Source organism: Alligator sinensis, unplaced genomic scaffold (assembly GCF_000455745.1).
Source record: "Alligator sinensis unplaced genomic scaffold, ASM45574v1 scaffold592_1, whole genome shotgun sequence".
NCBI lineage: Eukaryota > Metazoa > Chordata > Crocodylia > Alligatoridae > Alligator > Alligator sinensis.
In genome coordinates, this window is record NW_005842214.1 from 910,380 (window position 1) to 922,199 (window position 11,820).

The following is an 11,820-nucleotide window of genomic DNA, read 5'->3' on the forward strand; positions in this document are numbered from 1 at the left end:
GGGAAAGAGGGGAAGCAGCTGCTTCAAGGTCATGCGTGTAGTCTCACTGCCAGAGCCAGGATTAGAGCTCAGGGTGTCCATCTTGCACTGTCAGGGGTCTGCACAGGCTGAGACTCTCCACCCTCCCACCCTGGCCTGTCAGCTCAGGAAATAAAGCAGCGCCACTTGTTCCCTCCCTCGTGCTGGCAGGAAGCTGCTACCCAGCCTCATAAAGAAAAGGCAGCACCTCCCTTCCCCTGCTATTGTTTGCTGCCCTGGATGTAGCATCTTGCATTAAACTGGACTGTCACCTCTCCTTGGCAGGGCTGGGTTTGTGTGCTGTCTGGCTTAGCCATGCTCCATTCTGGGAAGGGCCTCTGGGAGCCATCACTATACAGACAATGAAGTCAGAACAAGGGGAAGTGAGGCCAGAGCTGTGCTAGATCCTCTTCTGGGTCCCAGACTCCTGACTGCAAGTTTCCCCAGAAGAACTATCTGAAGCCTCCCTGGATGCAGTCCCTGCAGCTGCTCAAGCCTTAGATTCAACTCAGGCCTTAGTCCTGGAGTGTGCACAACTCAGGAAAGCCCCAACCAGATGACAGGGACTCTCTAATGGCTCTCGAATTCCCCTTCTCAGAAGTCAACCCATGTTCCCTGGCTACGTTTCTCTTTATTCCCTAGGTGTTCCCCTGATATCTGGGCATACCAGTTCTTCAGCAGATAGACTCCCAGTTCCTGGCAGCAACAGGGGCAGCCAGAGGCACCAAACACTGTGGCGATGGGGCAAATAACGTGAAATGATTCCAGCTGAAGCAGAAGCCAGGCAGCTCACTCATTTCCCCTGCCAGCTCCACTGCACAAACAGTTCCAGCAATCCATCCTTGTGCCAAGTTCAGGGCTCTGGCCATGGCCTCTAGGCTCCCTCCCCTCGGTATTCTCCAACCTAGCAGCAAGCTGTGGCCATATCCTAGTTGCCAAATGGAAACATATTTGAGACAAGCCGGGAGCTGTAATTGCTCTGCTATGCTCTGTCCTCCAGTACCACCTCCCCTCTGTGCTGCAAGCTTCAGCAGTATCCCCTTCCAGCCCCCAACCTCCAGCCAAGCACAATGGGTGACAATCCTTCAGAAAAGACCTGTACAGTCCCTTAGTCCAGCATTGCCCATGCAGGGGTGGTACCTGCCTCCAGGTCACATGCTCCTGTCTTGTAGCAGGTGGGGTAGTCATAAGCAGTGCCACAGCAAGGGGGGGAAGCAGCAGGGTGACTGCCCCAGGTATGAAAGCAAAGGGGCATCAATAAGCGCTGCCCAGCTGGGGCACAGCTTGGGACGGAGCCCTGAGCAGCTCATTGGGGGGCAGGGAGGGGGGGAGGGCAGCTCCCACCTCTGCGTGCACTCCTGGGCAAGCATAGTTTCAGTTTCATAGTTGGTAGGGTCAGAAGGGACCTGAGCAGATCATCAAGTCCGACCCCCTGCCATGGCAGGAAAAAGTACTGGGGTCAAACGTGGCAGGGGTGTGCAGGGTTCTGGTGGGCTGGCACTGCAGGCTTTGCCCTGGAGGCCAAATTTCTTTGCCATGGTACCAACCATTAGAGTGGGCACAACAGATCTGTGAGTTTAGACTAGCTGCCAGCCAAACTTCCTTCCCTTTCTGCACCTGGGAGCAAGACTCCAGGAAGAGCAGCCCATGAGCCTGCTGTAACCTTCCCTCTATTCAGGCTTCCTTATTATTGCTGGTCACTGCATTTATGACTCCCACAGGGAGAAACATGGCCTAAGCAAGGCTCTTTCATGTTGCTTCAACAGAAATTAGAATTCCTCCTTTCAGTCTTTCAGTACCTGCTCCCCCAATGACTTAGTCCACAGCCTGTCCCCAGCTCACCCATACATGCACCATTCAAGCCAAAACACTACATTAACAGGAAACTGTTGTGGGGAAGCTGCTAAGTATCACAGCCAGATCGCAGGGTCACTCGAGTGATGAAAACAGCATCTCCGCAGGACAGGGCCTGGCGGGGAGGAGGAGAGGATACTCCCTGCCTCCATTCACCTGTAGCAAATCTTGGAATTTTCTTCCATGTCTTTTTCCAAGGGAAAGCTGTGCACATGCCTTGATTATGTTTAATAATGGAAACATTGATTTCACCAAGGGAACCCCCACCCTTTTTCTTGGTGATGGGAGCAGCTGGCAACCCTTTTGCATAGAAAAGGAATTATCGCAGGATGCTTCCTCACCCCTTGTCTCCCTCTGTGCCAGGCTAAGTCGCACTGAGGACCCTCCTTTTTCCTGGAAGAGGAAGATCCATGTGGGGGTTGAGGGTGGGGTATCATCCTGGGTAGCAAGCTAGGCAATCTCAGGCAATGTGTATTCCTAGGAGTCCCCACAACCCTTTTCTAGGCACACTTTGGCAGCCTCACCCACTACTCACTTCCAAAAGACACTTGGAGGGGAACGGTTTCATCATCCCCACCACAAGACACCCAGCACTGTCATGCGCTTTCTATGTGTTAATAGAATCATGACCAGCAGCAAACCTGATTACTATCCCCCACCCACACACACATCCATATGCATGTCAGCCCCTGGCAAGCACAATATCCCAGTACAGGCAGTGGGAGGGAGAAGGAAAGGGGACAACAAGCGGGGGGGGGGCAAAGACCTGGGAACAGGGAAAGCCCCAGAGACATTCTTCCCTCTTAGACAGCAGAAGGTAATCAGACAGAGGGCATCAGCCCAGAGAGCAAAAAGAAACTAACAAAGACTTCCAGGCACAGGAGGTACCTTGTATTTGCAGCCTCTGGTGGGCTCTGCGGGAGATCCCATGACTGCTGCCACCACATTTGCCACAGCACAAGCAGGTGCTCCTCCTCATGCCGTGGCCTCACACTCCCTTATCCTTCCCGCTGTGACGGAGCTCTGGAGTCATCCCAAGGGCAGGTCCTTCCCTGCCAGCTCTCTGTCCTCAGAGCTGCACAAGGCCCATGGCTTCTTGCACAGCCTCTACCTGGTTCCTCTTTCTGCACTTCCTGGAAGTGTAATGAAGGCTGCTGCTGCAGCATGCCACACGGTACCTCAGAGCCCACTTCACAAGCCAAACTCCCACGTGGGTGGAGCTGGGACACCCAGCTGCCTTTTGAGAGAAGCCTCTGCTCCAATTTAGGCAAGCAACAACAAGTCCTGATGCACAAGGCTCTGTCCGGAGGAACCACTCCCCCCTGCAGGCAAAACACCCACTGTCAGCTCAGCACCCCAACAAAGACAGCCCAGCCCAATCACTGCATGTCATCCCCCCACAACAAATGGGCCCCAGGGGGGGATGGTGGTGGCTCAGGGACACAGTAAGCAATCTATGATAGAGTCCCAATTGCGTCCCACGGGCTTCAGGACTATTCCTTGCTCCAGGTTTTTATACTGTGCTGGTCAGTGGGATCAGGGAGTCTTTCAGTGCTAGTAAGATTCTCTGCAGTTGAAGGGAAACAAGGAAGCACAAGAGGAAAAGCCTTCAGGGGGAGAGCACAGTGTGTTCCCCACCCTACTCTGCATGCATCATACATCTTTGCACAAAATGGCAGCACTCTTGCCCATAGGAAGCAACCTTAGACATTTAAAGGAACATAACTCACTGAAAACCATAACTACACCCCCCCCCACCCCGCCCCCACCACTCAATCAGTCTGATTTCAACTGCTCCATTCTCACTTCAAAACAGAGCCTGCTGACACCAAGCCAGTCTCCAGTAGTGGTATTTCAGAAAGCAGCCATGTAAGCAAGCTACCAGAACTATGGAAATGGCAAGAACATGTTTCATTAGGAGGTTGCATCTCAACAAAGAGAGTGCCTGAAACTTTCTGTACCCACACAGTCTAGGTCCACAGGGAATGGCTAAGCCTTGGCAGCATGATGTGCAATAAGCCTGGCAGGAGTCTGGCTGGCTGGAGACAAAACCTTACACTTGAAACCAAATGGATGATTTGCTTGGTTTGTGATGGCTCCAGCACCAGAAACCCTCTGGTGATAGTGCCTGGTATGTCCCAAGGCCTAATACCATTGCTAAATGCAAAATGAAAGAGCCAGGTGTTGCCCATTCATCATCTGCTCAGAATTTGGAATGATAATCCCACTCCTTACACCAGGACAGAGATGCTGTTTGCAGTATTATTAGTACTGTGGTTGTTTCACATCCCTGCATTTGTAAATGTGACAACATCCCAAGGTCACTTTCACTTTCTGCTTGTAGATTTTTCCCCTTTCAAGTTCTTATACTTTAACTCAATAGCCTTAATAGCCCATCCCCTTGCTCAAAAGTAGCACCCCACCTGAAGAAAAGAGCACATCCCTGATTTCAGTAGGACTATCAGAGGCATAAGGAATCCCATACTGCAAGCATGGACAGCAGACCATGGCTGTCCTCTGCTTGCATCTGACTCCTGCAATGTGAGGATTTTAAATCATAAGGATTTCAGGCTCACAGCTCCCTGGGGAAGGAAGCAGCACCAGCCCACATTTGCATGTCTCGGGCCTAAGAAGTTTCCACTTGGCTACCCCAACAGCAGCACCAGAATCAGGCAAATGAGGCAGGGGTCCTGACTCCAGTCCCTCTGTTCAAAACACTAAACCCTGCTGCACAAAGGATATCGCTACTATGCCTGAGATTTCACCTTTCTATAGCTCTTTCCCACCAGCCTGCCCATCACTCTTCATTACAAAACAAAACAAACCCCAACAGTTGAAGCTCACACAAGTTTTCCCTAATTTTGCAACCTCCAATAACATGTATTTTCTTAGGTCTCTTAACTCCAGGAAAGTGCTGGACATGTAAGAGCTGTAGCATGAAAGCATGTAGGAGACCCACGGTAATGGAGCATGGAACTAAAGCTCAAACACCACGCAGAGAAGTCTAACCCAGCCCTGCCACTGATCCTGTCCACACTCAGAAGTCTCTGAGTTCCCTGGCCCAGTGTGCAGTGGGCTTGGAATAGAGCCTGAGACCATCTTCTTCGGTTGTTTCTAGTGAAGAATCCAAAGATGTTGCCTGTTAACACAGGTTTCTCCAGTGCTTAGGCATCACAGCAGCTGAGGCACACAAACATAAGGCTCTAGTCCCTTCTGCATTGCTCAAAGCTCAACTCACAGGCACTCTCCTAGCAACCTACCTCAGCCTCCAGGCTCTGCTCTGTGGAATTCCAGACTGATCCTGAGTAACTCCATGTCTTGTACATGCTCATTTGCTTCACACTCCTTATCCAGGAGGGAAAGGTGCTGAAATCACATGGTGCTGAGTACCCTCAACATACACACTCTGCTAGTGAACAGCACCAGGGCCAGCCTGTGAGCACACAGCCAGGGCAGCACTTTGTCTGGTATATGAAACTGCAGATTCCCAGCAGCCAGGGGCAGGCATCTCTCAAGCTCTTCCTCCATCCGCAAACAGCAGTTGTGTTGCTGCACTTCCAGAACTCAGTCAGTAGGTGGTATAGAGCCCTTCCTACCCTCTCTCATGTGAGGAACGGGAGATGGTGGGGCTGGGTGATGTGGATTGTCGTTTCACAGCGGAGGCTCCTAGGTTGTGTACAGCACCTGGGACCAGTGATTTTTCATTAAGATCTTGTAGCCTCTGAATGCCCTGGGCTCAGGGCATATGGTGCTGCTAACATAGGAGATCCCCTGGAGCAATCTGTCCTGCAGCACCTTGCAAACAAACACTGAGCTTCTTATGCCCTTCTCTGCCCACAGATCTGCACCAGCGAGTACTTAGCTTCATCCCTGCCAGCCCTTCTCACAGCAGGGCAGGCACAAGACTGAGTCCCAAGTGCCAGCAGGAACAAGGTGCAAGTGGAGCTGTCTGCTCCCACCTGGGAGCACTCTGTGCTCAGCTCTGGAAGCAGCAACCACCCAGCCAGGCACAGCCCTAGTGAGAGAAATGTCCAGGTGGAAGAAAAAGCCATTTGAGCTGAGGGGCAGCGATGGCAGGAAGTGTCCTCAACTGTGTCTCTGGCCCAGGCCATGTGCTGGACATCAGTTTAGACCCAGGGCCAGGATCCCAGTGAGAGCAGGGCATGGGGAGACAGCTGAATGCACTGGCCAGTGTGGGGCAAGGAAAACACCAGCTCCCTTCCACCCATCACATTCTTCAAAGATCAGAACTAAGAGGAGCAAGCCGGTTACCTAGGACTTCCTGCCCCTGCCCAGCTGGAATGTCAGCAGCATAAGCTTCCCCATACCATGGCCAGTCGGATCCTGCAGGGTAGCCTTGCCCATGCAGTGCCCTGTGGGTGCCAGCCTTAGACAGCAGCACTCCCTTTCCCCCAGCTGCACAGAGGGGAGCGGAAAAGGATGTCTGTCAAAGAGCTGCAAGCACAGCTGGGTGGGAATGACAGGCAATTTGATTAGGAGCTCCATGAAGCCTGATTAGTGCAATTAAAAGGCTGCAAACAGGGTTCAAAAGAAAAGGTAAGCTGGAGGGATGAGGGTTGCCTATCACCTTGCTACCCTTGCAGCATCCTTTCCATTCACAATACCATCATGCCCTTGCACCTCATTGCCTTGCACATGTGTGCAATGACAGCAGCTTCAGGGTTCTGCTCAGCGTCAAGTCACCCAGGGCTTAGTGACAATCAAAGTGTTGTACAACAGGACCCCCTCAGACTCTCACATAGCAACAGCAGGGACAGAAAGACTCAGAGCCTCCTGCTCCAGACCTTCTCTGCTCATACAGCTGAAGAAGAATCTCAGGAATCTCCCTTACCTGCATAGTAGTACAGGGCCTGACACACAGCTAAGTGGTGCCATTTCCATCCACAAGAGGGCAGTGTTGTCATAGAGCCATTGCGCTAGTAAGTTTTTGGTTGTAACCGTGTTGGTCTATGGACATAGGCAGGCAAGGTTCTTTGGGTAGATGTAATAACTTTTATTAGACCAACTGAATAGCTGGAAAAAAAGTTCTTAGCAAGCTTTCAGGTGCAGTCACCCTTCGTCAGGTGTAGGGAGTCTCTCCAAGGAGTCTCAGACCAGCAGAGACTCCCTATGCCCGACGACGGGTGACTGTGCCCAAAAGCTTGCTAAGAACTTTTTTCCAACTACTCAGTTGGTCTAATAAAATATATCACATCTACCCAAAGAATCTTGCCTGCCGTTGAGTCAGTAATGCACCCAGCAGAGACCAGGAAAAAGACTAGACCATTTTGTAAGTGCTGAGGTAGGGACTTGGCATCAGGTGCTGACATATTAGAAGGGGCAAATGCTGCTGAGTGTAACTGTGGAAGTTAACATATTCCCACCGCAGCCTAGCCCAGGGCGCTCTGTGCACTTACAATGGACAGAGGTCCAGATGAGTCTTTGCTTATCTGGGACTCTAGCAAGGAGCGGCCATATCGTGCTAGTTGAGGCAGGAGAAATTGGCTCCTGGTCTGATGTTAGCCCTGCCTTTGATTCCTTCCAGAAATGCATGGAGCTTCCTGTAGCTCTCAAGCATCTGTGAGAAGGAGCTGATGTTCGACTCTTGGAACAGCCAGGCTGGTACAGAGCGTGCCTCAGGGGTGGAGACGAGGCCTCTTGGCCTTCCCTTTCTGTAGCTGCCGGGGCCCTAAGTTGGGTCCCAGGCCTTGCAGCAAGCAGGGAAAACCCCAGGGACCTGAAAACATCCTGTTACACCTCCTCCTGCTCTGGACCCTTGTGCACTTGTAGGGGCCAAAAGCAGGGCCAGCATGACTAATTTGTGGCTCCTTCGATCTGAACGTGCCTCTGTAAAGGAGCCATGGGGCACTGGGCCCTCAGCCTGCCCATGTGGCCCAGGCTCTGGTGTGGCACACATTCCACACGTTTGGCCCTTCCCAGGCAAGCAGGAGAGGGTTACATGGGAGCTGTAGCTCTGGAAGAGAATGGGTTAGGCTCTGCTCCCAGGGTCACCGATATCCGGCCACCTGTTCAGAAGCTGTTAATTTACCATGTGTTTCAATAGGTTTTCTCTGCAGTGTGGAAAGCAGAGCAGATAATGAGGTGAGCTACAGCCCTTGGGCCACACTGGGAGGAAAATGACCCAGGAGCCTCCAAAGCCCAGCCAATCTGGAGTACAGAGGAAGGGGGAACAGCAAAGAGCTTCCAGCTTTCCTGGCATGGCCTTCCTCACCTCAGCAGTCCCTCCTGGCTCTCCCTGGCTGTACCCTTTGCATGCTGACGTGGGCTGGCCTGTGATGCAGCTCTACCTTCCCCCTTGCTATTTACATTACAAAGCAGCCCCCTCCCACTCAGGCCTAGTGGGCTATATTTAGCTCTTTGGCACAGAACAGCCTGTGAGAGATATCTGCTACATCCCACCTGCCACTGCTGCAACCCTGGTGAGGAGCAGTGATGCTCCAGCCTCAGGGCTCATTAGTGGTCCATAGGTTGCCAGGGGGGCAAGGCTCTGTGCACAATAGGTATGGGAACTGGCAGGCTGAAGTATGACTGTTCTCAGCATGGGGCTAATGCCAAGCTGGAGGGTATGGTGGGACACAAGGACTCCATTTTTGGGCTGCTGCATGCAAGAAGCATGAATTTGCTGCAGCAGGCTCTGTTCTGCCTTTCCATGGGGCCCTAGGAGGGGTGCAGAGCTTGCCATTAGACTCTCAGGATAGAATAGAGAGGCTGCACGCCCCGGAAGAGTCAGCTTTGGAGGGGCAGGGACAAGGCCCACATGCCTCATGAAGTGACAAACAAGAGACAGGGATGACCAGGCATCTTATAGCCAGTCCTGGAGCTGCCTTTGTGGTAGGTCTCCCAGAGCCAGATGGAGCCATGCCGGCTGTGAATGGAAGGGAAATGGAGTCACTCCCTGCAGCTCTCCACAGCTTGTTCCCTGCCCTAAGCACAAACATGCAAGAAGTCCAAGTGCCAAGCCATTGAACCCCCAACATTTTGCTTTCTGAACTGCTGTGGGAACAGGCTTATCAACCTGCACAGCCCCTGGAGCTGTTGGCTGGGAGCAGGTGAAAAGGGAGGCCAGCACTGCTAATCCTACTGCAAACACTAGCAAGAAACTTATGGGGAGTGGCTAGAGATAAGAGAGAACCCCCAATATCTGAGACTCTCCTGGCTGCAGCAGGGGTGTCACCAGGCCCAGCCTCACGGGGCCTGCCTGGCTACTGGGGGAGGCAGGGGACACCTTGCTCCAGACACTGATCTTGCCCTTCCTACATTCTGGGCGAGCCTCTGATTCCCTGGCACTAAGACTAATGATACAAAAAGAGTTATCAACTCAGGTTCGGTAATGGAGGAGTCCAAGTGCATTGTTTACTGCTCAAGGCATTGTGAGCTGGTAACCCCAAGAGGGTCCCTTTGTGAGGGCTTGTCCACGTGTTTCTGCAGGACAACATGGTTGAGTGTATTCATGCTAACAAGCTGAAAACAAGGTAGGTAAAAGGCCAGGTTCTTGGAAAAGCTGAGCACCCTAACCTACTGCCCTCTCCCCTGGCACTGCACAGCACCATGGAAAACAGCCTGGAGTAATGTTGACAAGGCAGCTTCAAAGCCTTCGACTTTGACTGTTCTGACCTGAGTGAGTTGTCTGGGGCCACAGAACAAGTTGCTGTTGGGGTCAGCCATAAAACCCTGGTGCCTGCACAGGCTCCTAGAGCAGCAATAGCAGAAGCAGGAGCTGCTGGCACTGCAGACGCCTCTTCTCAGTGGGGCGATTGTCCCTGAGTCAGTGAGACTGTGGCACCATCCAGCATCAGCAGCTGGCTTGGCACAAACCTGCAACTTCAAGCACTAAATATAACCTGTATGCTGAGCTCTTGTTCTACCGCCCAAGGCGCCTCCATGCATCACAGCAACTATTTATGGCAGGGACTTTATTTATACAAGCTCAGTATAGTTTCTGCTAATTTCAAACCCTTTCTATAATGTCTGACGTCACCTGCTTCTTGTGAGCACCAACATGGCTGCAGCAGGAGGGGCAGGCTAGTTGGGGGATGGAGACAAGAGACTCAGACACCCCAGATGCACCATTAGCCAGATACCCTTCCCTTGGCGTGAGCTCTGTTGTGACCTCCGAAGCCCAGGGAGGAAACAATGCTTCCAAGCAGACATGGCACATCCCCCTGGCACCTTCACACCCTTTAACTCCTGGGGAAGCTCCTTTAGACCAGCATCATCTTGTGGGAGTGGCCAGAAGATGCTCAAATGCAGCACTAGGGGCTTCTTCGTCCCAGGGGAGCAGAATATCTCAGAGGAAGGAGCAAGGGAGTCAGTGCGAAATGCATGCTTGGCCCAGCACTACAGAACTGTTCCCTGACCTCACCCAGCACTGACTCCCAGTGCAACCTGTCCTATTGGAATATGCATCCATGTCTGCTCCACACTCCCCAGGAAGCCACCAAGCCAGATGTCCTAGTACAGCGTTTCTAAATTCGTGGGTCACAACCCAAAAGTGGGTTACAAGACTGTATAAAAGGGTTGCGAACAAACTTAAAAAATGGCTTCTCCTTTAATTAAAAGAGAAACATGTGGGAAACCATGCCCCACACACTGGGGGGCTGGGGCCTGGGATGGGGGCAGCGAGTCAGGACTGGCCATCAATATTTACAAATGGGTCCTGGTACAAAAAAGGTTGAGAACCACTGTCCTAGTAGTTTCACCAACCACCAGGAAGCAGAATCCTGCTGAGAGTCATTTCCCCAGCACAGCATCCTCCCATCTCTCACTCAGATGTCAGCAAGGAATGATGGCAACACCAGCATGTTGAAGCTCCCTGCACCCTGATAACCAGATGGAGGCAGTCCCAGTGTCCCAGCCTGGCCAGTGGCCCCTTCACAGAGCTATCACAGAAGTCTGGAGCTCTTCTGGTGGCAGTGGGGGAGGGAGAGGGGCTTCAGAACTGCAATGCATTAGTAGAGCTGTAAGGGGGATAGGGGTGTGCTGACCTGGGGTAGCAGCAGGGGCTGTGTGGGTCAGGACTTTATCAGCAGAGCTGTGTGTAGAGTAGCAGGATGAAAATGATCCCTAGAAATATTAGACAGTGCTGGAGCAAATCCAGGCTGATCAAATTAGGTTGCAATATGTTATGTTCCTCCTCAGGGGAGTATGGGATAATTGGAGCCAGCTAATCTGTTCATGAAATGTACTGTGCACATCTGGAGGAAAAGAGCTAAGAAAGGAAAATCCTACTCTCCCCCCTCCTTACAGTGCAGGATAATCCCTCATTCTCACTGTCATCAGGGCACAAATGCTTCTAAATTTGTCTGGCGCCTCAGGGAGCAGGACCTGATAGACCAAATTAGGACAAATAAGCCCCATGGCCCCAGCCCACATGCCTGCTTTTCACCACACTCCCTAGGAAGGTGTTTTCATGACCGCTCAGGGCCTCAGAGAGCCAAGAGTACTAGGATGGGCAGCATCCTGACTGCAGGTCAAAGATCCCATCCACTCCCACCCCACAACCAAGGGAAGGATGAGCATCTGGTTGAACTCAGTCAGCTCTTGGCCCCTGTCTGCCTGAGGTATTCCTATGGGCACTGCTAATTGTACTATGTAAGCACCTCATTGTTTTTAGTGGCTTTGTCCTCACAGCTGCTCTGTGAGATTGGGGAGTGCTGCTATTCCCAGTGAGAATGAGGCAGAGAGAGACCAAGTGACTTGCCCAAGGTCACACAGGAAAGTGGTGTCAGAGCAGAGAACTCACATTGGGTCTCTCACATCTCAAGGAAGCACGGCAAACAAGACTATCCATCTATTCTGTACACCTCCTCAGCACAGGGTATTATACCCCGAACCCCTCAGAGTGTGAAGACCAAAGCCTCTCCCTCATCAGGCCCTTCCTGACTGCTGACTGACAAATCATCCCACTGAGCAGGGAGCATTAAGCGG

At 52.1% G+C, this 11,820-nt stretch overlaps 1 protein-coding gene across 2 annotated transcripts in view; it reads right to left on the minus strand.

The window, feature by feature from the left end:
* DGKZ (diacylglycerol kinase zeta) overlaps window positions 1-11,820 on the minus strand; it is an 88,855-nt gene that overhangs the window by 75,463 nt on the left and 1,572 nt on the right. Inside the window, exon 1 of one of the 2 annotated variants that reach the window (XM_025207967.1) lies at window positions 2,761-2,879. The exons of the other annotated variant lie outside the window; for it this stretch is intronic. Within the exon in view, the coding sequence (XP_025063752.1) occupies window positions 2,761-2,819 (59 nt within the window). The 5' untranslated portion in view covers window positions 2,820-2,879. Of the gene's footprint in view, window positions 1-2,760; window positions 2,880-11,820 lie in introns of those variants that run through there. 2 annotated transcript variants of the gene reach the window in all.